This window comes from Spinacia oleracea, chromosome 3 (genome assembly GCF_020520425.1).
Source record: "Spinacia oleracea cultivar Varoflay chromosome 3, BTI_SOV_V1, whole genome shotgun sequence".
Lineage (NCBI taxonomy): Eukaryota > Viridiplantae > Streptophyta > Magnoliopsida > Caryophyllales > Amaranthaceae > Spinacia > Spinacia oleracea.
In genome coordinates, this window is record NC_079489.1 from 54,047,664 (window position 1) to 54,075,305 (window position 27,642).

At 36.1% G+C, this 27,642-nt stretch overlaps 1 protein-coding gene across 1 annotated transcript; it reads left to right on the top strand.

The window, feature by feature from the left end:
- The first annotated feature begins 5,008 nt into the window (after positions 1–5,008).
- LOC110803788 (CLP protease regulatory subunit CLPX1, mitochondrial) lies at positions 5,009–26,463 on the top strand. Its single transcript, XM_022009310.2, has 15 exons — positions 5,009–5,881; positions 8,105–8,166; positions 8,260–8,360; positions 8,513–8,592; positions 13,801–13,851; positions 15,839–15,913; positions 21,789–21,866; positions 22,457–22,513; positions 23,488–23,558; positions 23,651–23,750; positions 23,887–23,991; positions 25,247–25,309; positions 25,396–25,518; positions 25,681–25,839; positions 26,239–26,463. The coding sequence occupies exons 1-15, from the start codon at positions 5,051–5,053 to the stop codon at positions 26,311–26,313; spliced, it is 2,031 nt and encodes a 676-aa protein (XP_021865002.1). The 5' UTR covers positions 5,009–5,050; the 3' UTR covers positions 26,314–26,463.
- Positions 26,464–27,642: the final 1,179 nt, after the last annotated feature.

Here is a 27,642-nt window from a genome sequence, read left to right on the forward strand (position 1 = left end):
TATTTTTGGGAAATCGGATTATCATGCTAGGTCCCTTAATATTATTTAAATCAGATAATCACGATCGAATTAGTATTATATGTTGCATATTGCTAAAATCAACTCAGATTAGTTTAATAGTTAACGCATGTCCCTTCAATTATTTATGCTGAGCTTCAAGAGTGACCGTCTACACAAAATGCAAAAAAAACAAAATTAAAAAATAACAACCATAAATTTTCTGAAATTAAAAGAACACCTTTGAGATATTTGGAAAAGAAATAAAAAAAATCTAGAACTCAAATTAGAGATTATCATGAAATCAAAGAAATAAAATGCAAGAAAATGAAGAGATAAATTGAATAAAATAAACCTGAGTAAAAAGATTGTAGGTGCTACAACAATAATCGGAAGAACCAGATGATAGGGAAGTTTCTTAGAGGAGAGAGAAAATAGATCTGATGTAGAAAGATGAGGGAGGAAGCCAAAGCAGGTGAAAGAGGAGGGGATGAATTACAGAGACCCAGAAGAGGAAAAGGGGAGGAAGGTGAAACACTGGGAACACGAACGTGGCACTTGAGTGGGGTAAAGGCTGAAACGTAAAACAAAGGGAAACGTGGGGCATTATAGTAATTTAACTGTTACAGGAATAGTAAACCAAGTTCATGACTTTATATGTGTTAGGATTTGACTTTTCAAATCTATACTGATTGTTCTTTTAACTCTTCATTGATTGTTCTTTTTAATGCCTAGTGTTCTTTTCAGTCTACATTGACTGTTCGTTTACTCTTGATGCATTGTTCTTTTTTAATAACTATTGTTCTTTTGATTCTTTATTGGTTGTTCTTTTATATCTGCACGGATTGTTCTTTTAAGTTTTTATGAGTCTACATTGGTTGTTCTTTTAAATCTGCACAAATTGTTCTTTTAAGTTTTAATGTGTTATTTTGATTGACTACACTGATTGTTCTTTTAACTCTTCATTGATTGTTCTTTTAATGCCTAGTGTTCTTTTCAGTCTACATGGACTGTTCGTTTACTCTTGATGCATTATTATTTTTAATAGCTAATGTTCTATTGATTATTGTTTTAAGTTTTTATGAGTCTACATTAGTTGTTCTTTTTAAATCTACACAAAATTGTTCTTTTAAGTTTTAATGTGTTCTTTTGATTGAGTTCTTTTTCTGATTTTTTTTTTATTTTTATAATTTTCCAGATATTTTACATAATGCGCTTAGTAATTCAGAACAAAATGATGCTAATGAGGATCCAGAATTCTATGTGGTTGTTGGCCAAGGTACATGAATTGCACTTTTACTTGTTTGTCACAATGTTCTTTTACTTCTAGTGTTTGTTCCTTTATCTTACTTCTGATGTTCTTTGTGTTCTTTTTTTATCGTCATGCAGATTTTGAAGAACCAGTTTCATTAGAGGGAAGTGTAGTTAAGGATGATGATGAGGCGTATGAGTTATACAACAATCATGCATTTAGGAATGATTTTGGTACTAGGAAGGGTAAAAAGGAGTATAGAAGTGGTACTAGAATAGTTCGACAACGGTTTTTTGTTTGTGCATATGAGGGGTTTAAAAATCCAGATGGTGTTGTGCCTAAATCCTTTAAAAAAAATTGATAGGAGAACTGGATGCAAGGCTTCAGTTCAGTTTGTGTTCTTTTTCTTGAGTGATTATGTTCTTTTTTTTTAGCTTGTACAACGTTGTTGTTAATATTTTTAAATTTGGTTTTTATTACTGTTTTTTACTTAAATTATATTTTTAAATTTTTATATTTTAAACAGTAATCTATTTTTTAATTTTTTAAAATACAAAATGAGAGAGAAGTAACTTATTTAATTTTTTTTTATTAAAAGATGGATTTTTTGGATAAACCACCTTTTAAAGTTGCCACTTTTGAAATAATGACAGGCTTAAGTCGTATCACCTAATCAAATATACCTAAAATCACTAGCTAAATAGCAAGGGAAATCAGGATCGAATCCACAGGGAAACAACGTTCTTTCTATTACTAAGAATAAAATATAGACTATTGCGAACAAGAGTTTGGTTGGTTTTGATACGAAAACTACAACAATAATAAAATAAGGATAATTCAGATATTAAAAGGTCTAGGGCATAGGTTCACCGATGAACAACAATCCAGGATGATAAACATTCGACAATAATCAATAAAGCAGTTAATTAGACTATCATGCTCTCTCGAATCGATACTAATCATAGACTTAGAATTAACGGGCTCTCGCTACGTATTAATCCCAATTCTACCTATTGAAACAAGCCTAAACATCAAATTGCATCTCTCGAATCTTAATTTGACATTGCTAGACTAATACAATTAGACCTGCGCAAATCCAATCGCAAAGCAAATAGAAGCAATCAATAGGAATTTACCACAATACCAACAATCAACAACAATTAATCATCCCTTCATATTAGTTCATGGATTCCCAAAACCCTAGAAAATAGACTACTCACACATGATTGAAATAACTAAGGCAATATTAATCAATGAAAACATAGCTAGAGCAAAATAATAAATCAAAGTAAGAATTAATACCTAAATGAAGAACAATGAAATATGAAAGCTTGGATTTTTGAGATTAAATAAAAACTAAGTGTTGCAACAATTTTGAGAGAATAACTAAGCTAAGGAAAATAAACTAAGTGTTAAATACTAGAAAATAAGATGTCACTAAAAATAAAAGGGCCTAGTATTTATAATTTGCCCAAAATACAAGCCAAAATCGGAAATAAACACGCGCATAAGTGTAGGGGGTTGGCGTCGCCCGATCGGCAGAGCTTCGCCCGATCGGGCATTCTGCTTGACAAGCAAGTCGATCGGGCGAAATTCCGCCCGATCGGGCGGTTGAGAAACGCCTTGGACAGCCGCGCGTTGAAAGTTCCATAATCCTTTTTCTTCGCCCGGTCTTCTCATTCCGCCCTCCGCTCAAAGGGCGATTTGCAAAAAGCATCATTCTTCGCCCATAACATCGAGTCTAACTTTCGGGGCTCAACCGTAAGCATCTAAGGCTCCCGAAAGTCGACGATAGTCGTCCCGAACTCCCTCGGGATCGTGTAGTGGCCCATATCACCATGAACCAAGCCTAAAAAGGCCAATTTCTTACTAAGTAATCCTGAAACTCAAGGCACACTCAATAACACAGATTGGTACTAAAAACGGCTCCTAAGAGCTCATTTGATGCATAAAATTACTAAGGGACGGAGGTAAAACTCTATATAAAACACACATATCAAATAACCACCTTATAAGTTTTTGTTTTTTTTAAATAACCACCTTAAATTTACTCCGTTAAGGAAATCAACACCTAATTTGAACTTCCGTCAAAAATTCTGTTTTGTGGGACCCACATCCAACGACCAAATTAGATTTCCCTCCTCTTTTCCTTTCTTCTTCCTCTTTATAATCTCTTCCTCCATCAACACACCTTGCTCGAAAAAAAATTCTCAAAAATCTGCAAATTAAATCAATTTCTCTTCCAATTTTTCAAGTACATTTCACCACCAAACAATTTTCGTCAATTTTTCCCAATTATCGGCATGGTGCAAGTAGTTAAACATGTAATTTGTAAAATTCTGAAATTAGAGTTCTTCGTATGTGAATTTTGGGCGGTTTTTTAATTTGGGGTTTTTAACTCAATTGATTGTTGTAGGTTGATAGACCACGTGACTAATAATTATTGTGGAGCTCTTGGTAGTTTATCATTCCCCTTTATTTGCGTTAAATGCTATGCAATGATGACAAGGGGAAGAGCTTGCATGATACTTCTTAATAGTCCCAATTCAAGGGGAAGAGTTGTTTGTTGACCGTGGTCCATCAACCCTTAACAATTAATTGAGTTATAAACCCCAAATTAAAAAAACCCCAAATTTTACAGACGAAGAACCTTAATTTCAGAATTTCACAAATAATCTGCTTCACAACGTGCACCATGCTGATAAATGAAGGAAATTGTCGAATTTTGTTAGCTAATTAAAATTAGCTACAAAGAGAAATTGCTTAAAATGAGGAAATTTGGAAAATAAAATTTGAGCAAGCTTTGTTAATGAAAGGCCGTGTTAATTGGAGGAAGAAGGAAAGAAAAAAGGAGTGAAAGTTCAAAGAATAGTTGGAAGTGGGCCCCACAAAACGGAAATTTTGACGGAAGTTCAAATTAGGTGGCGATTTTCTTAACGGAGTAAATTTAAGGTGGTTATTTTAAAAAAAACTTATAAGGTGGTTATTTCAAAAGTGTCAAATTTGAAATGTGGTTTTATCCAAAAAATCCTTAAAAGATATTGAGGAGAGAGAAATTACCTGCCATGTTCCATTTTTTCATAGGAAAACTTCTGTTTTGCGGTTTTTTTTCTTGCCACGCTCCATATTTTCAAATAAAAACTTCTGTTTGGCGGTTTTTTTCACATTTTTTTTGAAGGCATATAAAATCTTTGTTTTAGTTCTTGAATTATTTGTTCTTTTCTATTATTTTTGTTTTTGTTCTTTGCTAGGTTTTTTTTTTCAATATCGATACTCTTTTTTTGTGTGTTGTTCTACTGTTGTATTTGTCATGTTCTTTTTTAAAGTACTTGCTCTTTTTATAGTTTATTAGGACAGATAAATCGTTCTTTTCTTGTTTTAACCTTTTTGGTTTTTAATATGATTGTTCTTTTTTTCTTTTTTTTTTCTTTTCGTTTACTTCCTGATGTTCTTTCTTTTTAGTGTATTATGTTCTTTTACGTATTTTTTCATGTTCTTTTTATAGTTTATTAATACAGAGAAATTGTTCTTTTCTTCTTTGTACTTTTTTTTGTTTTAATATGATTGTTCTTTCCTGTTTTACTTATTGTGCTTTTCGTTTACTTCCTGATGTTCTTTCTTTTACGGTTTTTGTGTTCTTTTACATTTTTGTGATTTTTTTAGGTTTTTGCTTTTTGTTCTTATTTTTCTGCGTTTTGGTGCAGGTGAAATGTGCAAACGTGCCCCATCCGCGTTGTATAATATTAGGAAAAAGTACCCAACACTTTTCTTTTCCGAATTTTCCGAGGAAAAATAATCACCATGTCGAAACTTCTCCGGCGAAAAAACCTCAAACAACTCCTTACATTTTCTCTCTCCTCCACTGTTCCGCCGCCACATCCCCCTCTCTCTCCTCACCACCACCGCAACCACCATCGCCGCCATTATCACCGCCACTCCTCATCTCTTAAAATCACCAACTCACTTTTATGTCACCCTCAATTTCCGGCATTTCTTAAATTAGGGTTCGGGTTTCAAGGTCGGCTAAAATGGGAAGGGAGTTCCGACAACTACGATCAAATCAAGGCGGTTGTAAATTGCCCTCGTTGCTCGAAGCAAATGAATGTCCTCTTCTCGAATCGTCCATTGTCGATTACTCCCAACGAAGTAGGGATTTACCAAGCGTTGAATATTTGTCCTCACTGCAAAACTGCGTTTTACTTTCGGCCGTTTAAATTGGCGCCGTTGCAGGGGAGTTTCTTCGAGATTGGGAAGGTTGGAGGGAAGGATAAGGATGATATGATGATGGAGGGGATGTTTGTGAAGGAGGATGATATTAGTAATAGTAATGGTGAGGAGGAGAATGAGAAGGTTTCTATGTGGCAGAAGTTGAGGTCTTATGTTAGGGATCTTCCTCCTCCTCCTTCACCCGAGGATTCGACGCTGAGTTCGGGGCAGAATCATTATTGGGCTGCTACTAGAGTGGAGTGTGATAGTGTGCCCGGGGACCTGCCCAAAGGAGGAGGTCGGGTGAACGGGGTTGGAGAGAGAGATGTGTGGGGTGGAGCGAATTTGGGGATGAATTTGCCAACGCCTAAGGAGATTTGCAGGGGACTCGATGAGTTTGTCATTGGGCAGGAACGAGCTAAGAAGGTCAAGCATTATCACCTTTTATTCTTATTTCATATTTTAGGAAAATTTATAGATTTATGCTAATTATAGGAACTTTTGGTTTTTATTTTTGTACTTGTTGCATGTTTGTTGTGATGGTGAGGTGCCTTTCTATGTTTGCTTGTGGAGTTGAAAGTAAGTGCGTTATTGAACTATCCTTTACTAGAACACTGATTTTGATTAGTGCTGAAATTGTGAATGGCATTAGACAGTGATGAAATTGCGAAGAGTGCTTATCGGAGACCAGAAATAATGTAATACAGAAAGTAAGTGGAAGGGAATATGGAATAGGATTTGCCTACCTGTTTACTAAAGATGTTTGATTACAAAGTCTTGGTTGTATGATATTTCTTCTCATATGATTCTTGTAATGTAGTTTAGTACTGCGTAGATAAAAGGAGGATTCAGAGAATTTTAAACTGAGATACATAGCAGTTGTGCATCGGTATCTCACTAATGAATAACTAAAGTGGCCACACAGCCGATACCCATTAGTTTATCATTAAAAAGATGGTTACAAGCTTTTTGCCTTGACTACTATTGCATCTGCTTCTTGTGTCCTTTTCTTGAATGGTTTGTGCAGGCTTAATTTCTCATTCTCCACTGCTTCACACCTCATAGACCATCCCGTGTTCTGATTAAGTGGTTATTTCTTTTTCCTCTTTCAACCGCTTAGATCCCCTTGAAGAAACATCTTGAAGCATCATCATCATTATCCATTACCCCATTTCCTTCAAAGAGGCTCCCACAACAAGCGGGTTGGTGGTGGTGGGGGGGAGGGGAAGAGAGGTTGTTTCCAATTGACCCATGAGCGATAATGACACGACCATCTTCTACTTCATGGAAAGGAAGCAAAAAGATTCTGAGACCCATTTGATTTAGTCCATTATATCGCAAAGTCTAAAGAACAAATGAATCTTTGGTTTCATCAAAAACATCTTAAAGCATCGGCCAACAAAATTTTATGCTCCTAAGCCGGTGCGAGCTATGTTGTTACTCTACAAAGCATCAAATTAACTGAGGAATAATGATTAAGGAACTGAGAAAAGCAAAAAGAAACTGCCTCATGTAACCCTGATCTGCTCCACTTGTGTCACTCTTCGACTTCCTTGAGAAGTTCCAGTAACGTTTGCAGTTATTTAGTCTGATTTTATGTAGACTGTCTTAGTGTTGATATTATTTAGGTTCATTTTTCCAATCACATGTTCGTGTTTTAGCATGAAAGACATATCTTCATTTTCACTAAAAGATTAGTAATTACAAGCTTCCTTGATTATACATAACTAATCTAGTTTGCAAAAAATAGTTCTAGAACTTGGAGTGGCGATACATATTACATTTACCCCAATTGTACAAGTATTCGACCTGTTATTCTTCGACGCATGGTGTGATGCAAACTGGATGCTAGTGGTTGTTTAGTATTAGAATATTGAGAGCATCTTCTAATTTTGTTTCAAAAGAACTTGAGTTGTCATCTAATTAGCAGTAAGCAAAGCACCAAAGATTGTTTCAGTAATATGTAGTGGTGGGGCTTGTTTCTTATTTATAGGTTTTTACTGTGAAGTGTGAACGTAGCTTGTGGCATATCTCCTCACGTTTCATTTAATCCTTTTAGTTGCTTATTTAGTATGGACTCTAATGCTGGTCCATCCAACACAAATTTCATCAAATCTAACATTTGTCTGTTGATTCCCTTGGTTCTGGGTAGTCTGAACACAATTGATAATTTTATGTTATACGTCAGAGGGAGCAGCTTAATTTATACACCCTAAAACAATCGTCCCCATTTAAGTAGCAACCCTTGTATACATGCCATTTAGGAAATTGGATATTTATTGTGCTGAAAGAGTAATCTTTGTTCTGGGGTTGGTGGCGTTGTTTTCAGTGCAAAATGCATTTGTTGTTCTCTCTTTCCCAACTTGCTGCATTTCCTTCTAGGGTTGTCTCAAATTGTTTTGCTCTTTCCTTTATGTTAAAGCTTTTTCTCTTGCTCTCTTAGTCTCTTATCCACCAACTCCCCCCCCCCCCCCTCCCTCTACTACCTCCCTGTTATTAAAAAACCTGCCAACATTCCATGGAGCTAGAAGGGCCGGGGGGGGGGGGGGGGGGTTATTAGATATTCAATAATTTGATATCGAGGGCTCGAGGCATATCTTATCAACTGCTACTTTCAAATGTACATTTATCTCTTTGTTTAACGTGCAGGTGCTTTCAGTTGCAGTCTATAACCATTACAAGAGAATACATTACACTTCTGAGAAAAACCAGTTTGTCCCCTATGACCATTTAAAATAAAATAAAATTTGTGCTTGTTATACTTTTTCACTAAGTGGTTCTTGAATTGCTGGTTCAAATGGTAGGTTTGGCGCAGATGTAGATGACAATGACGTCAAACAGGATGACTTTGATCTTGTTGAATTGGAAAAAAGCAACGTCTTGTTGATGGGTCCAACTGGTTGTGGTATGGACTGCATTACTTTGATCTGTAGATAAACGTGCATCATAAGCTTGCTCCCCCTTCTCTGCGGTATTTGACAGCAGTTACCTTGTGAGAGATGATTAATGAACAAGTTGTTCTGATATGTTTGCACCTGATGTTGGTTGTAAGGACAGGGAAGACATTACTTGCAAAAACAATGGCTCGCTTGGTGAATGTGCCGTTTGTCATTGCAGATGCAACAACATTAACTCAAGTAAGGGTTTTGTTTGATTTGATTTTAATTGTAGCTGTGTATGGTTGATTGGTATTAAGTTGTTCCGTATGGTTGATTGGTATTAAGTTGTTCCGTATGGTTGATTGGTATTAAAAATTTAGTATATGATGCAGTAGCATCCAAGTACATGTGGGCTTAATCTGGAATTTGGACTTTGACTGCAAGATCGATAGATATTCTGCCCAACCATGTCTATTTGGATGGTTTATCTTAGGTATGACATGTCATAGGTAGATAAGAAGATCTCTATTGTTTGGGATTGCATTCAATGGTTTTGCATGGAAACATAAAGCGAAGATGAAGAAGTGTTCAAGTGCACAATAGTTAGTAGTTGGGTCAACTTGAGCAGCCATATCTTCTCTGGCATAAATCATTTAAGGCGATTCAATTAGTTATGACAGTTGGGTTGAATAGCTTTCCGTCGACAAGTCATAAGCGAAAAACCGACTTCAAATGAATGAGATATGACTATTTGAAGTTGAATTTCTTAAATTGCCGTGCAAAATTGGCAAAACCTTGTGTAATATGCAACATCTTGCATCAATGCATGATTGGCCGTGCAAAATGTGTACTCATGCTAATGGCCGGAAACCAGAATTCCACATCTCTTTTGTGTTAAATGAAATGTCTCAACCATTTCATTTGCAATCCAAGGACCCATAGTAGAAGTTCCTTAGGATACCTTTAGTAGTAGTAGCTACCCTATGAGAGAACTAATTTGTATGAGGTTTTTGGCTAAAGACCTCTAAGAACAGCTGCAAGAAATATACGGTGTTGCATAGAGTTTTTGTTCACAATTCACTTAATGTGCTACAGGATAGGGTGTACATGAGGAACTAGACGTCGTCGATGAACTAGAAGATGGACTGGATTCTCGTAGGTTTTATGTCCCTACATCCACTACCCAAATGAGGCTCCTGATTCGAATCATCGAGGGAAGACGAGGTAGGAGGGTTTAATGTTAGCTGGGCATCTGTCGACTGCCTTGCTGTTCAATCGCACTGTAGTCAATCGCACTGCAGTCTGTAGCTGATCGCTGCGTGCTCCAGCAATACCTGATGGTGGGGGGGGGGGACTACCTTGCTGGGTATTGCTTGCCATTGTAGTGCTTGGCAGAGCAAGCTGCACTACTCTCCCTTTGCTCTTTCACATTCGAAGATCTAAAATAGACTCAAGAGTCAAGATCGGCCAAAAAGTCGACATCCACGCCACCAATAGTACTAGAACTTGAAGTAGCTGGTACCAAATCAGGATATTGACATTAGAGAACGAGAATTCAGTTTCGTGAAATTTTAGATTATGAGATACGAAGATGACACCCCTATCCAAGTCATAAAGCCGCCACCCTTTTTGCCATGAGGGTAACCGAGAAAAACACATTCCCGACTCCTAGGTGCAAATTTGTTACCCTTTGCTTTTTGATTGTGAGCAAAACATAAGCAACCAAAAATGCGCATTTCATCAAAACTTAGCACGTGATCAAACAACCTCAAAAAGAGTTTTATCTTGCAATAACCTGAATGATGTTCGATTGATTATATAAACATCACTTTAGGACACATTCACCCCTAAATTTTATCGGAAAATTACCTTGAAACATTAATGCTCGTGCGAATGTTTGCGTTCGATCCTACCATTTTGTTGAGGGGTACCAACACAAGAGGTTTGAAACGGCATTCCATGTTCCTCAAAATATTCCATCATACGGTTGAATTCCGTGCCATTGCCGCTACGTACTATTTTGACAGTTTGATCGTTCAAAGATGGAAAAAGATGAACAAAATGCTTTATAAACCTCAGTTTTATCACTCAAAAGATGTGTACCTTGAATAATCATCAACCAAAGTTAAGATATAATGTGCACCACTAGTAGAGGGAATTCTATAAAAACCCCACAAATCGCAATGAATTAATTCAAAAATTCTTCTCTACTGTCGCTGACAATTAAACATCATGCTAATGTTTCACCAAGGACAAACATCACGAGCCTTATTTAATTGTTTTTTAGCAGTACTAGGCTTAATAAGACGACTCTGACGGACGCCCTGTGCCATAACTCAACCTCAGACTCGGCCGTAGTCACCACACACACTATAGGATTCTTCCGGGAATAATAGAATCCATTCTTCCGTTCCCTAATCCTCTGTTAATTGTCACTGAAATGAGATTGCAATTAAAATTGGGCGCTAATAAATTATTCTCAAGAATTAAGCCATGAACGGGAACCACTCTTTGGCAAACCTACTGGGCGTGACAGGATATTAACAACATCGATCAAGCAAGACTTGTCCCCTGTTGTAACATGTGCGAGGACAATAAAGGAGACTCACCACTCATCTTGTCTTGTTGCGCACTTATCATGTTCAAGAGCACATTGACTTGCTTGGTGCTAAGGTTGGCAAGGCAGTTGCTGCATCGCATGAACCCCCTATCCCACTCCTTGCACTCTCCTCGTGCCACGATATTGGCACGAACCTCCCACCCTTGCCTCAGGGCCGGACTGTGAAGACAAGGCACCGCATAGGCGCATAGCTGTTGTTCCCTTGTCTAACATTGTGGCGCTCCACCCACCGATCTGGATACCCGTGGAGTTTGAAGCATGAAGAGTTATCATTACCCCTCTTGTTACATTGGGTACACAATAAGCTCAAGCGGTCCCATTTATTAGGCTTACCCTTTGAACGATCAACTTGTAAAGCGAAAGTTTGATTATCCACCTTCTTAGTCTTGCCACGAGCAATAGCACGTGGCTTTTCTTCTTGAGTGAATGCTAGATACGCACGATTAAGAGCAGGAACTGTGGCATATAATGCATCGTCAACATCTATAAGGAACTAATGCAGCCTCTCCTCCTCTCGGTCTTCAACAAATTCCCCGGTCAAATACATATTCAGTGTCCGCATTCACATACATGAAATGGTTTGGGACAATTGAGGGCATCATATAGGGCCATAAGACGGGAATGATAATTCTCAATCGACTTGTTTGGCTTTCACATCAGCTCGCAACTTTTGAAGGTGTGGTCCATTCGCTATAGAATACTTCTCAAAAACTCCCATCATCTGGGCAAGGAATTGATTCAGCTAACTACAGATCACGTCGTAACATTCATGAGCAAGCATGGAGTTTACTGTTCCAAGTCAAGGAATTTCTCCTGGTTAGTAGGTTTGGTGATTATACCATACACCATCACAAGCTTTCGGTGAGACTTGAAGGCCAACATCATAATTACCCCCTTCAATACCGCGTTAGTGATAATGTTTCCGGGTTGATCACCGAAACAGAGGTAGAAGGGAGAACTCGGATCAAGCAACGACGAATTATAGAGGCAGCCGATGGACGATTTTTTTTGTTTAGGGTTTTTGGTGGTAGGGACTTGCTAGGCTGCTAGGGCTCCGATATCATCTCAAGAATTATGGGAATATGTTTTCCTTCATTGCATTCTTTTTAAACGTAGGTATTTATACAACCTAGTATTACTATTAGGCCAAAGGCCACAACTATACAAAAAAATAATTTGCCCAAACTAATTATAAAAATTAACCTCTAACAAAATTGTTTCGTATTTTTCTTAGTTGTGTTTGGGCTTTGCAAGCATGAGTAAATTTTGTTGGTTGTAGTAAGTTACAAGAGTACTTATTAATGTATTGCATGACTTCCCATTGGCATGGATGAGAAAAGAAGAATTGTTGGCCAAGACTAGATGAGAGATGAAAGTCTATTAGACTATCTTAAGATAGTGGGAAAAACTATGCCTTGTTTTACTTCTAAGGCCCTGTTCTTTAGAGTTTTAGAGCTGAACTGAACTGAACTTAATGCTCCTGAACTGAACTGAACTTAACTTAATATTACTGAATTGAAATAGATAATAAATAATAATAATAAAATAATAAATAATTAATAATAAATAAAAATAATTAATAATCCGTAATTAATTACTTAATAATAATAAGAAATGATAATTAACAACTAAATAATAAATAATAAATAATATTTAATAATTAAATAATAAATAATTAAAAATCGGTAATTAATTAATAAATAATTCACCCACTACCCCACTTTCATCTTATTTTAATAAAAAGATGATGTGAGTAAGTGTTGGGACCACAAGAAAGAGAAAAATATTAATATAATGTAAGTGGGGGCCAAAACATGTCAAAAAAGCAAAGTGTATCTCTTTTTAAAATACGGCCGTTTAAGGAAAGTGTATCTCTTTTTAAAATACGGCCATTTCATGTTGATGTTTCATAGAAGCTTGCATATGGCTTTCAGATGGTAATACAAGTCAAGTTCATTCCTCCAGCTCCCTTTGGGAGATAAAGTGTTTCCCAAGCAATAAGTGCCCTCTTGACGCCCCAAAGGAGCCTGTCCACAGAAAAGCTCTACACAATGCCTGAATGAGTTTGAGAATTTGTTTGGGGTTAGAAAAATCTGACACCAATATGTTGGCATTCCAAACAAAACCGAGTTAATCAATTGTACTTTACCAACATAGATTAAGAGTTTTGAAGTCCAACTATCTATTTTATGAAGAATTTTCTGGATGAAAGACTGACATTGGATAATAGATAGTTTCGTAGTGGAGAGTGGGACTATAAGATACTTGAAAGGAGGCATACCTTTAGTAAATTATAATGCTTCAAGGATTGCAGATTGCACATCTTTTCTATCTCCTCCAAAGTAAATGATGCTGTTGCTAATGTTTTCTTTTTAGTCAAGAGGCCTTCGAAAAACACTGAAAATCATTATAAAGCTCCCTTACAGAGCCCCTGTCTCCTCTAGCAAACATGAGGAGATCATCCGCAAAACACACAGGTAAGATCCACCTTCTTACATATAGGATGATAATGGAACTTTGGGCTATCCTTTAGTCCTTCTAAAGACCTATTTAGATATTCCATACACAGAACAGGAAAGTAAGGTGAAAAGGAACCCCCCCTGCCTCAGGCCCTTCTTGCCTTGAAAACGGTTTAGTGAGCTTCCCATTGATGTTAAACGAGAATGTATTCAGGCAAGTCATCATCCACTTACAAACTGACTCGGAAAACCAATAGCCAACATTAGATAAAAGGCCATTCTCCAGAATCATATGCCTTTTGAATATTAATTTAAAGCATACATCTAGGGGAGATTTATGTTTCATTTGCGTATCACTGAATTGAGCAATGTTCTTTTCTTATTCAGGCAGGCTATGTTGGAGAAGATGTGGAATCAATATTGTTTAAACTACTAACGGTATGTTACTGGCATGCTGTTCATTTCTGTTCATTTATCTCAACTTTGTGGTTGAGGTTGATAAACAATATGAGGTAGTGTTTGATTTATGTTTGCATATTCCATTGTCTAGCGCACTATTTGGTATGAGGTTTTTTACATGCTTTCACCTTCACGGAATCTTGTTTTTCTGTGTTAAAAGTAGCTACGCCATTGATTACTTCAAGAGATCCTTTTTGGTGTTTTTGCTGAAGTACGAAACAATGGTTTGTTGTGTTGGCTGTAAAGCTCACTGTATGGGATCTTTTTAGAATCTTCTCAATATATAGTTTCCGAATCTTAACATAACTTTTACATATTGATTATGAAAGATATTATTGGTCAAAGTTTTGCGTTAGCTAGCGTGAAAGTCAAACTATGTAGATTAAACTGTAAGAGTATATAAAAATTTCAAATTCTTCAATACCATAAAAGTCAAGCATGGAAGTCAATATCCCTGAATTCGAGTTTTTAACTTGAATTGAAAAACTATATTAATAATCATCTAATAATAGCATTGGCAACAAACTTCTTAATCTATTTTCTCAAAGATTGTTATACATACGTTTTAGTTCATTCGGTCTAAAAGTATATTGAATTGATTGAAAAGTAAATAAAATTGATTCAAAAGTAAAGAGCGCTGAAGCAAAGGGTGTTAATCGGCAAGGTCAATAGTAATGTATCAGAGTTCGGCTGGGCTTGAAGCTGTGATGAGCTCAAAATTTTATTCATGACTTAGCTCGCTGAGTTCATAAATTTAAAGCTCGCAGTGACCAGTGAGTTAGAGGTAGATCATTGCTATCTTAACTAGAAACCCTCAAGCGCATATAGAAGTAGGCCCAATGTACATTTAAGTTTCCTGTTGTTGGAGTTTGGTTTTATACATCCTCTTAGCTCGTTTCCCGTGCTATATCTCGACGTAGGGCAAATGGTTTCAAACTTACATCTCCTTGTGTTCTGCTAAAGTTAAAATGGGTAGCAGGCATTGTAATACAGCTTTACCCAACAAAGGCTTAACAACCCAAGGAAATCAAACACCATTGAAATTTGAGCGTCGCAGGGTTGAATCTTTTTATTTTTATTTTCTTACAGTAGTCGTTTAATCTTTTGTTTACCCTTCACACTTCTTCTGTTCTTTAATAATCTAATAATCACAACGTTCTCACTTTTACATTCACCAGTGTTTCTTTTCTAATCAAATTAGTTTTATTTTTTATTTTTCCCCAAATTATCCTGTTATGTGCCATCTCTATTTTTATTTTCTACCTGGGAGGGAAGAAGATATGACAATCAAGAGGAAATGAAAAGGAAACGTAACCATCATGCGTTGTCCTTTTCCATACTTAAAAATATAGAATGGTCCAAACTAATTTTTACCTCGTATCCTTTTGTTGTCCGTATTAGTTATTACTTCCTCCGTTTTTTTAACACTTTGGTTATTTAACTATTCATACACATTACTTCCTTTATTTTTTGGGATTTATACCTTAGGAAAAATATAGTCATGTGGGATCTCGGTAGATTCGTGTCAATGTATATTTTGGAAATATCATTTTTTTAGTACGGAGTGATTTTTTACCCATTGATAATTAGAGACTATGTTACTTGGACTCGGGTACTAGTGTCGGAAATGGGTACGTATCCAAGTGTCGGACTCGGCTAATTGTGAAAGTTTTCCATGATTTAAGTAAAAAATGAAGTGTCGGAGTGTCCGTAACCATGTCGGAGTGTGGAAGATCTTACACGGGTACTTGAGGTAAAATGAAGAGTTGGAGTAACATAGATTAGAGATATTAATGGTTTAAGTTTTGCATTGGCAAGCGTGAAAATGATTGCATCTAACAAAAAACAAAATATGAAGTACTATTTTACAGAAACAACATTTTTTCTAGAAAGACTAGACCTTTTTTTTATTGTATATCAAGAACCATTGATCTTACATTTTTTTGTCTTTTTTATTTGGCAATAGGTTGCTGACTTTAATGTGGAAGCTGCTCAACAAGGGATAGTCTACATTGACGAAGTGGATAAGATTACAAAGAAGGTACTCATTGATATTTTGTTTCCTGCTTTTGGATATTTAAAGGAGGATTAAGTTAAAGATAAATTTCAATTTTTTTAGTTACATGATAGCTTGGATTTTGCCAATTTGTCGTACATAGTTGACAGTCTTGAGTCTTGACACCCCCTTGGTGTCTTTTTCAGGTAGATCTTTACTACAGTTATGGGTTATACCTGAGGTTGTATTTATGCAATTATGGCATATGCATAGTAAGGCATGTTTAGATTTTGTTTCTTCGCTATTTGAGGATAAGCATACCGAGAATTTTACGAAATGTTTTTAGGTCAATGGAGCATGGAGGAGTCAGGGGTTGTCATTTGACAGGCACACTCTCATAGCTAGTACAATCATTAACATCTACTACAAGGGGTACCTGCCTATAGGATTTTCAATTGTTTCAGATGGTTAGAATCTATGAAGCACGGGTACTTCCCCGGAGTGCCGTTTCCCGTACCGGGGACGGGTAAGTTACGGGTACGGGACGGATACGCCGGAAATACGTCCCCTGGACGACTCTTGAATGGTGGGGACGTCAGGTTCAGTAGGGGACGGCTAGGGAGGTTGTTGGGGACGGATTATACAGCTTCAAGACGTACCCTTCCTTCTTCTTCCCCTTTTTTTCTCAAATCTAGGGTTTGTAACACTAAATCTAAAAATTCAAGCACTAAACATACATGAAAGAGGATGAATGGTTAGGGATCGAAGTCGGCATTATTAAGCGACCAATTCTATGGAGTTGCGAGAAGTTTTTGATGCGGTGGTCCGGTGGTTGCGTGGTGGTCCGGTGGTTGCGTGGTGGCCGGAAACTTATTGAAGCGTCTACCTCGAGTCGTGGATGAACAAGGATCTGACCGCGGGCATCTTGAATCATGGATGTTATTGTAGATAATTGATGGTGACAGAACAAAGGTTTTGAGTTTTCTACTTTTCTTCGATGGAACTGATGAAGGAGGAGAGAGAGAATTAAAAAAGGTGGTCCGTAGATTGAAGGAGAAGACAAAGGATTAAAGAAAGTGGGTCAAAAAGTCCACTCTTCTTATTTATTATTATTATTTAAACTAATTTTAAATATCCTGTAGCTTCTAGTTTTCTATTCATTAGGGCCCACCATATTTTCAATCCATGACTCCATGGTTTAACGTCACTGTATATTTTTCTACAAAAATTAGATGGAGATTTTATATCTATTAAAAATTTAAGGTAATATATATTATTTAATTTTTTTTGCCGAATCCAAGCCGTACCCGTTTTTAGAAGTTTTGGTTTTGCCGTTTTCCGTCCCCGTACCCGTACCCGTATCCGTTCCCGTATCCGTATCGGTGCTACCTAGGTTAGAATTGTCATTGTGGCTTCTGTATGTTTGTGGCTTCTGTATGCTTGTGGCCGGTCAAGGTCGCTAAAAAGAGAGTAGGCAAGAGGCACTACGGATAACAGACAAAATGATGATAAGGGAGAGGGGTGTTTGGTTAAAACTCATTGGGGGGAGGATTTAAAGGCAAGTGAAAATTATTTCCTAATATGCAAAGTAATCATGCTAGATAGAATAAAAAAGGTTATAGAAAAAAGGAAAATTATCCATCTAAATCGTCACAATATCCATGCTCTCAGCTGTCATTCTAACCTGAATTCTGTTCAATGATAATTTCCTGCATGATTTTTCTTTCTGTTGTATTTTTTTTGTGTTCTCCATTATCTCTTGAAATCATATTTTCTTCTAGTGCTTGTTTACATGGGAAGCTAATTCCTAAGTGAAAATATAATTCAGGGGAAGTTACTTCCTTTTGCAACTCTTAGGAATTTATTAAACTTGTTTGGTTAACATCAAGAGAAGTTGAAATTCTTTGAATTTAGATTGACCAAGGGGGCTTGCAAATTTTTTTCCCATGTTTTGAAATTCTTTCTTCTTTTTGTCTACCAAAAACTCTCCGACCTATCAATTCCCATAAATTTCTCTTTCATCATTTGTGTTGTCAATCAAGAAAGCACTTAGTATAGTGTCCAACTATGGTAAACTGAAGGTTGCTGCTCCAGTCTTGGTTTATATAGAAGCCTCCCTTTTTTGAAGCAGATCTACTTTGTTTTATCAGAAATAAATGTGTAACTCAGGATACTAGATTTATTTGTCAGGGAAAGCCTCTTCTCCTCTGTCCTTAAATTCTTACTTAGTAGCCATGTGAATACGTTGGTGATGAAAAAGACTGTCCCAGTACCATGTATAGGGTCAAAGCATTCTGGAAGCCTAGAAAAAATAAGTTCCTGTTAACTGTAAAAGGGTTCATTTCACACTGTTGACTAGTATCCAAGTTGAAATGGAAGCTCCTCAGAGTTTGAGTTAATCGACCTCGTCATTAGATAACTCTCATAAGAGTCTTAACCATGGAATTAAAACTCGGCCGTTCCGTTACGTAACGGCCGTTCTGTTACCTATTTTGGATTTGCCGTTCCGCGAAAACCCGTTACGTTACGGTTTGACAAAAATCACGTCTTTCTCTCCGCGTCGTCCGTTACGTAACGGCGACTCGCCGCGTTAGACGCTTTTTTCTCCGTTACACCGTTCTTTTACATAAATTCATCAAAAATATTCTTTTAATTAGTTATATAGTTTATAAAACATGATATTTCGAGTGCTTATTTGTTCACAGAATATAATACTCACTCGTATTATGATAGATTTGGTTATATTGTGTTGATATAATACTTTTTAGACTAAAAATGTAATAATTAGGCTTAGAAATGTTACGTGGTTTTTTTCAAAAAATTCACACCGCGTCAGCCTCGATCCGTTCTATTCTTCCGTTACAAGAGGTTTCTGCGACAACGTGACCGTTACCGCGAACGCGACCGTATCCGCGTTTTTTTTTCTATGGTCTTAACAGTTTCATCTCCTAATGTATTACCTTGAATACAAATTAATGCATCCTTGCAACCAAAACAGTGCTAGCTAAATTTTCACAGCTTTTTACTTCAACTTGATGTTTTGAGAAACTTCCAGGACTGAAAGTGGTGCAATTGAAGCTTCCCTTGTTGATTATAGATATTTTGATTTCACAAAGTATGAGTATTTCATAAAGGGAGTTGCAAACTGCAATAACTAATTGCTAAATACAGAAATGAAAAGACAAAATCGCGAACAAAAAAGGGCACCACACTATTCTTCCTCTTGAGACTTCTATGCTTCCGCCCAGCTTTCACATTGTGGTGAAAGATGCTATTTAATTTCAAACTTTAAATTCAATCGTTTTAATTAATTTATTGGCCAAAGTGTATATAGCGAGAAAAGAAAACCTCTTTCAGTGGTCCCTTAACCGAAAAAGGAAATGAATATGATGACTAAGTTTGCAACTTTTTTATCTGGAAGGACCGGAGATAATATTAAGATCTGCAAATCTTTTAGTAAAAGGGTAGAATGCTGATATAAGAGTATGTTTATCAAACACCAATTTTTGGTGTTCAAGAGAGAGAATTGAATAAAATACAATAAAATAGTTAGAGAGATGAGAGAGAAAGGGAGAGAGAGAGTGAAACCATTTAAGAATTGGTGTTCATGAACACCAAATGGAAAACCAATTTCATGCATAGAATACTTGACATGTTGCATATGAGGGGACCAAACCAATGATACCCGGAACACGGAACGTTGCCCTGTTCCGCGCCCCGGGTTCGCTCGTCCCGGGTTCACTGCGGAACTCGTACCAGTTCGTTGAAGGCGGCGTACCCGATATATGATAGGCTTGATTTAGTTTTTGGTGTTTCCTAGGTTGAATTTGAAGCTTCATCTCTGTTAATGGTTGTGGCGTTGAAGAAGACGAGGCGCATCATTGAAGAAGACGATGAAGATGTTTGGTTTTCTTTATGTATTATTTTTTTTTTTTTTTGCAAAAGATTCTTTATAATGAGTTACAGCTGGCCCCTCTCATCTTTATTTCTTTGTTTTTTACACAGATAATCATAGTTATAGTTGTGGCCCTTTCATCTTTATTTCTTTATATTTTTTACACAGATAATCGTAGTTGTGGGACTTGTGGCCCCTTCAGCTTTAGTTCTTTATTATTTCTTTATATATTAAAGTGTTTAGAGTCTTTATTAACTTTAGAAGAGGCCTTCATTTTTATAAAGATTACAGGCTAGTCTCCGTGGACCCTTTCCCTTCTATTTTTTTTTAGTATTTTTATTCTTCTTTTATTTATTATTATAATTTTATTGCTTAATTTTTGTAATTTTGTATTATAAAATTTAAATTCCAAAAAAATAAATAATAAATAAATTAACACAACGTTCCGGAAACTTTTAATGGAGAGTTCCGCGTTCCCGTTCCCGTACCACGTTCCGAAACGTCCCGCGTTTCATGTAACATTGGACCAAACAATATTGTTTTTAAAAAAAAAATGCAAAGTGGCATTTTATAGATGGTGTTTTAATTGTAAAGTGACATTTTAGAGATGGTGTTTGATAAATGTTGTTAAATATTGTTGGTGTTGGGTTTGGTGTTTGGGAGAGAAAATATAAAATATTATATTTTATTGGGTTGAAGTCCAAAATTTTGGTGTTTGATAAACATGCTCTAATGTAAGTTGTTAAAAGGGATTGTACGATATTTAGTACATCATTGTAGTATATTTGGTTCAGAGACGAAAACCAGTGGGAGACTAGTGTGTATAGAGAGATCGAACAAGAGAGGGCGAAGGGAGAGTTCGCGGGAGGTACTTTTTTTTATTTTTTTAAGAAGGTGTTTTGGTCGTTTCAAATTTGGCATCTTGCATTTTTTTTTCTGCATTAAGAAACTGTGATAGATTGATGGAATAAAAACATTTTAACCTTGGGAAATTTTGCTACTAGCCTACTTCGCAGAATGCTTTTGTCCATGAATATGTTGTATGCCTTAGAGCTTCCTCATGCACCAAGGGCTTAGATCTGAGTTTTTAATATTTTCACGGGAGGAGGGGGGGTTTGGCAAGAATGCTGTGGAGTCCTTTTATAAAGTATGATTTAGATCAGTAAATACACCGACATGTTTTTAACTAATGATGATTTGGTCTCTACTTTTGTGGTGGGAAGTGGTAGTTGTTTTTCACAGAAACTTAGTTTTAGGTGTGATTCCTTGACTAGGAGCTGGAAGAGATTACTAACCAGTTGGGTGCTCGAGTTCGTGTGAATTATTTAGATTTGAGATTATTAAGTTTGGTTAGCCAACTCTAGCAGATTGTTCTCTTTTAATTCGTTTAAAACACGTCTGCTAAGAAATTGTGACTGAAAATCTCTTCCCTTGTCCAGAAGTCTTTGGGAGGCTAAGGCCTTGAAATGAGTTAAAATTTTTATTGAGTTGCTAATTATAGAAAATTTAAACTTACAATTATGCAGGTGCTAAGAACCAGTAAGGCAGTCTCTTATATTTTTGCGTGTTTTGTTAGTGGAAGACGTGCTGCCAATCTGCCATATGTTTTTCCTTTGCACTAACTAGATTTTTCATATAAACTAGAACTATATCTCTAGTGGGAATGTGACTATTTTCGAGCACCTGGTATCTTCTTTCGTGACTTCTCGGAGGAGTATGGGATGCAGATGTTGCTGTTATAAGCTTCCTTTGAGGTCATATAGTTGGTTGGTTGGAGAATGACGCATTCGGTTGTCTACAAATATTTCTTGGTTGGAGAGAGTTGTATTTGTAATGTCCCTTTAGGCATATGTGTATGTGGATTTTCTTAGTATTCCTTTTGCAAATGTTCAAAGAAATTCGAGTGCTGTATCTATATCTTCATATTTTTGAAGGACTACTAGCGTGCTGGTCCTTTCTCTTTTTCCCTCCTTTTGGCTTATCTTAATAATAGACTTTCTCTTTACCGAACATATTTCTCTGCAGGCTGAGAGCTCAAACATTGGAAGAGATGTATCTGGTGAAGGTGTTCAACAGGCATTGCTGAAAATGCTGGAAGGAACAGTAAGCTCATTGTTCTCATGAAAAACCATGACCCTCATTTATCTGGCTTCTATTGTCATGATTTAAACTTCACATGTTTGATTGGTTTGTTCATGACTCTTGATGCCTATTCAAATGTCTTTTCGACTATATCGACAAATAAAAGACTTCTGCTGTTCTGCATTTGTGAATTTATGAATTTGGGCCCTTTCATGTCCTAGTCGACTATTATTTGACCAGTTTTTGCCTTATTGTTCGGATTTGCTTGCCTGGCACATGTGTACGTAGAATGCGTCTAGTGATTTTATTAGTTCTGATTGATATTTTATGTGTTATGCATCCGGGACATTACAGTCAGTTTAATGTCAAATGTTCTACTTGATTATGTTGAGAAGGCTCGGGATAAACAATTTACTATCAGATATTCAGATGTTAATGATTGCCACTTACTGGATTATCATTAATGGTATTGTTCGTGTTTGTAATGCTGCTATCTTCATTCACACATCTTGCCCCTGGTCCGCTACTTGGATTTTTAATGAGAATTTTCTTATTACTTCGATTTGCTCTCTCATTTTTGTCTGCTTTGTCGAATTATCTTTGTTGTTTAGATAGTGAATGTTCCTGACAAGGGTGCTCGAAAGAATCCCCGAGGTGATAGCGTACAGGTATTACAAAATATGTATGTTTGATCATTTGATGTGTCTGTCGGGTCAGCTCCTTTCTAAAATATATTACGTGCTTGTATTCCTGTTTTTGGTTGTTTTACTCCATATGTGGTGTTAATTTAGTTTTACATCACATGTTGAATATTGAGTTTAAATAGCCTTATTTGAAATCCATATCTTCTTCTTTTAAATTGAAAGTTCTATTAAATAAATGTCATGAATTTGAGTAATATGTGAACAAAAAACTTTATTTTTTCATAGTAGGCCTTTTTATTTTACTTTTGAGAAGCTTTTTGAAAGTTGAACTCATATCATTCTTGTGTATGGAATGTATTTTTTAGCATAAACCTTTAATGGACCTTTAGTGTGATTTAGGTGGCGTATGCTAATACAATTTATAACGTGATAATGATATGTGTTGTTGGTGTTTTTAACATATCATTTATTTGTGAAATATTTGAAGATCTTATTTTCACAAATTTTATAGTGAACATATGTAATTACATTATCTTTCAAATTACCATTAAAAAGGTACAATGATTTTATTTGCAATGCTTTCAAAGGTATTTACTTTGAACTTTTGGATGCAAATTCTTGAGTTTGAAAATGGTGTATGCAAATTCTTGAGTTTTAGTTTGGATGCAAATTCTTGAGTTTGAGTTTGGATGCAAATTTTGAGTTCACTAAAGTGGGGAACGTTTGAAAAAGACCCCTATTGCCTTAGTGCAGCCTTGAGCTTTTGTATACATTGAACTTGACTAAGAATACTAGGAAAACAATCTGGTTATGAGCTCTATTCAAATCAAAGTAAGCATCCTCCTCAAAGTGGGGAACATTCTCGACATCATCTTATATCATTGTATATAATCCTCTCATTTCTGATGTTTGGCAAGCTGTATACGTCCTGCAAACTATTATCTTTGTAATATGATAAAGTGTTCTGTTCTTTTTTAATATTTGTTGATGTTTAACAGATCAATACAAAAGATATTCTGTTCATATGTGGTGGAGCATTTGTTGATCTGGAAAAAACTATATCTGAAAGGTGTGTATTATATGTGTTTCCTAATCATTACCTAAGTCTTCTTACAATCTTATGATTAGCGCTTAGAGTAATTCCTATTTTCGTTTTGTCAGGCGTCATGATTCCTCAATAGGTTTTGGAGCACCAGTTCGTGCTAACATGAGATCTGGCCGGATGACTAATGCTGTGATTGCATCTTCATTATTGGAAACTGTGAGAATCAGAATCTTAGGCGTATATCCAAACTTGTGTCACCATTTTTTATTATTCTGCCTATGTGGGTGACTTTACTTTTAAATTTGGCGGCTTTGACCATTAGTTAAACCTTCAAGATGGTTTTGAGATGCAGGTAGAAAGCAGTGATCTTATTGCATATGGTCTTATACCAGAGTTTGTTGGCAGATTTCCAGTGTTAGTGAGCTTGTCAGCATTGAATGAGGATCAACTTGTGCAGGTTTTTTTCATTTACTCAACTTGTTTTCCTAAACTTGTCCATTTATATTTTTTTCACTCCCCTCCTAAAAAGTCAAAACAGTGCATCTACTGTATAACGAAGGAAGTAAGAGCTATCAAGTACCTTCCCCTTGAAAAAAACGCTATGGTGTACCCTTTCTCTCTGAGGGAAGGATAAGAGTCATATTCTTGTACATGGTGAGAGTAAGCCAAGTCTGTCATGGCTAATGCATGTTGGATGTTGGGATATTTACCTTTTAAACTTCATCTATTAATTTTCAAATGTGAATACAAATTATAAAATCAATTATCCCTAATACATAATTATGACTAACATATTGGTACTATTCATGGACTTTAACGTTCAATAATTCAATTACTACGTACTAGTTTTGTTTTTTTGTTTTTTTGTGTTTTTTGACATGTCTTAATAATTTGATATTCTAAGATTGACTAGAGATACAAAAAGGCCTGTAATATACTCAAACTAATGTAATAATACAACGAATATTAATTTGCCTTCTTTCTTTCCTAGCCATTCGCATATTTTCCCCCTTTTAGAAACAAACTCAACCACGAAACAGAGTTTTGAAGAAAGAAAATGATTAATTGATAACTGTTCAAAGCAGAATTATTGAAAAACTGCCTATATGAAATGGTTTAGACTAGGGGGATTTGTGATGCGAGTCGAGCTCATGCTGTAATCAAACTCGCTAACTCAGACTCGAGTCGAATAACACCCGTGAGCATGCAATTTGAAGGTCAACTTAAACTTGAAAACTCAAATCGAACTCGATTGAGATAAGCTTGAAAATGAACCGCATTTGTTTTTTTAAGTATATTATTTAAAAATGTTGTTGATATAGTAGTAAATTATACAATGAAAATTTCTCAATGGTAGCCCTGTACAATTGTACTTTCTTAATGGTGGCAAAAATAATACGGATCGTCACTGGTAGCTCCATGTTAATGTTTATTACCAGCAATGACTGGTAGCCCCAAGTTAATGGTTAACTAAATTCTTTCATTTACAAAGTAACGCAAGATCGTCCATATTCCTATTTCCTTTACAGGCCATCTGCATCAGGTGGTGTCGTGCTAAGGATTGCACGTCTTGTACGTTTTAGGCGTGATGCTGGCAATCCCTCCCTTATCCAAAGTCCCAAGCATTTAGCTTCTCTCTCCCCCCCCTCCCCCCCTCCCCACCTAAAAATAAAAAATTGTGGTTTACGGGTGTCCGTTGTTATGTCTTTCAGGTGCTCATGCAGCCAAAAAATGCCCTTGGTAAACAATACAAGAAGATGTTTAGCATGAATGATGTAAGCTGACTAATCCATGATGCTATTATTGTTCACATCACATTTTAGGTATTTTATTTTTGTTTTTGACCTTTGAAGTGATGCAGGTCAAATTTCATATCACAGAGGAAGCTTTGAAATTAATTGCAAGAAAAGCAATGGCGAAAAACACTGGTGCACGTGGACTAAGATCTATATTGGAGACCATTCTTACTGAGGCTATGTTTGAGGTACTATGAATCAACCACCCTAAAAATCTAGAGATCTTAGCAATCTTCTTGTAAAAACTGTGAAGGAGAACTTTGTTTCATACAGCTTAAACAAATATACCAGATGCATGTCTTTCATGACAGAACAGTGCTGTAACATGGTGTTTGCTTCTTCTTGTGCAGGTTCCGGATGCCAAAATAGGAACTGACCGAGTAGATGCAGTTGTGGTGGATGAAGAAGCTGTTGGATCAGGCGACAGAACAGGCTTGGGAGCAAAAATTTTGCGTGGACATCATGCATTTAAAAAATTTCAACAAGAAACAAAATCCAGTGATCAGACGGTATGTTCTTTTACTTGTTTACCCTACTAATTACTCCCTCTCTTTGTTTTCTTTCTTCTTCATTTCATCTTTCCTTTGTGGGACGTTCTTTTTTGTGCTTTCCACCTTTGTTTTTCCCTTCTACGAGAAACCATTTTTTTTCTACTTATTTCCCGAACCAACTAAACCACAGTCCACTCTTTTCCCAACATTGGCCTCACTAATCTCCTTGTCGTTACCCTTTTGGCCTTGGTCAAAGTTACTAATACAAGAAAATAATACAAAATAAGGGGAGTACTTAGAAGAGTTAGTTTTGTACTTTTGTTGGTTTAAAGAGTTTAACTCAGGCTACAAACAATCTTTTGTCCCTAATAATAGGTATTGTTGAAGTTGACTATCGAAAACTTTTGTTGCTTGCAGAATCAATATGAGGTGGTGAAGGTTGAATCACCAGAAAGTGATGTGCAGTTCGCGTGCCGAGCTATGAACTTGTAATCTACTTTTTTGGTATATGCGTTAAATATGTATTCTAATGTAAATTGTCCCAAAGGGAAATTAGAATGATGACATCTGTATTCAAGTTATGTGTTGCTTAAGAGTTACCCTGAGGTATATATGAAAATTCTAAGATAGTCATGATAAAAATGACCATGGCAAGTGAAATTAATATGGACCATATAAATTGATTTTATTTCATCTTTATATTTTTTAACCAAAAATCATTTAATTGATTTTTGGAAAATATGAAAAATTAATATATTATTATGAAGGTAGAGAGAGAGGGAGAGAGAGGAAGAGAGAAACTAACTGTCTATTTTTCTATTTATTCATTAGGCATATATAATATATATACATACATAATATTATATTGGGGTAAGGGTATAATGAGCATTCATCCTAATATATATTTTATAACACTCCCCGTTGGATGTCCATTATTCAAAACAATACAATGCCTTATAATGTGCATGAGATGCTGTCTCACTAAAAACCTTGCTAGGAAAATCCAGTGGGAAAAACCATGGTTAAGGGAAAAAGAGTATAGTTGTGCATTTACTCCACCTAATGGTAACATCATTGAAGATCTTTGAAACGAGGCAATCCAATGAGGCGAACTAACTTTCTAAATGTAGCAGTGGGAAGATTAGTAAACAAATCTGCCAAATTTTCACTTGAACGACTCTGTTAGACATTTATATCGCCATTCTTCTGAAGTTCATGAGTGTAATTTTGGTGAGATGTGCTTTGTTCTATCACCTTTAATGTATCATTCCTTGAGCTGTGCAATACATACTGCATTATAAATTGTTGGTGTCTCTTTTCCTGAAGATAAAACAACAATCTTCTCTTATATGTTGAATCACACCTTAACTATACACATTCACGACTAGCCACGTGAATAGTAAAATCTCAGAATGGTTAGAGGCAGTAGCTGTAATAGTTTGTTTCATAGAACGCCAATAAATAACAGTACCTCCACATGTGAATAAATATCAAATTTGTGATCGACCATTATGAGGATCAGATAAATACCCTGCATCCGCAAAACCCACTAAACCTTCTTTTGATAAATTAGGAAAGAACAAACCCTTATCTTTCGTACCTTGTAGATAACGAAGTACATGTTTAATCCCATTCCAATGCCTTCGTGTTGGGCATGAGCTAAACCTTGCTAACAAATTCACAGAAAATGATATGTCAGGTCTTGTATGACTAGCAAGATACATCAATGCCCCAATCGCACTTAAGTATGGTACTTCAGGACCAAGATTTTTTTCCAGTATTTTCCCGAGGACGGAAAGGGTCATTATCCACATCAAGTGA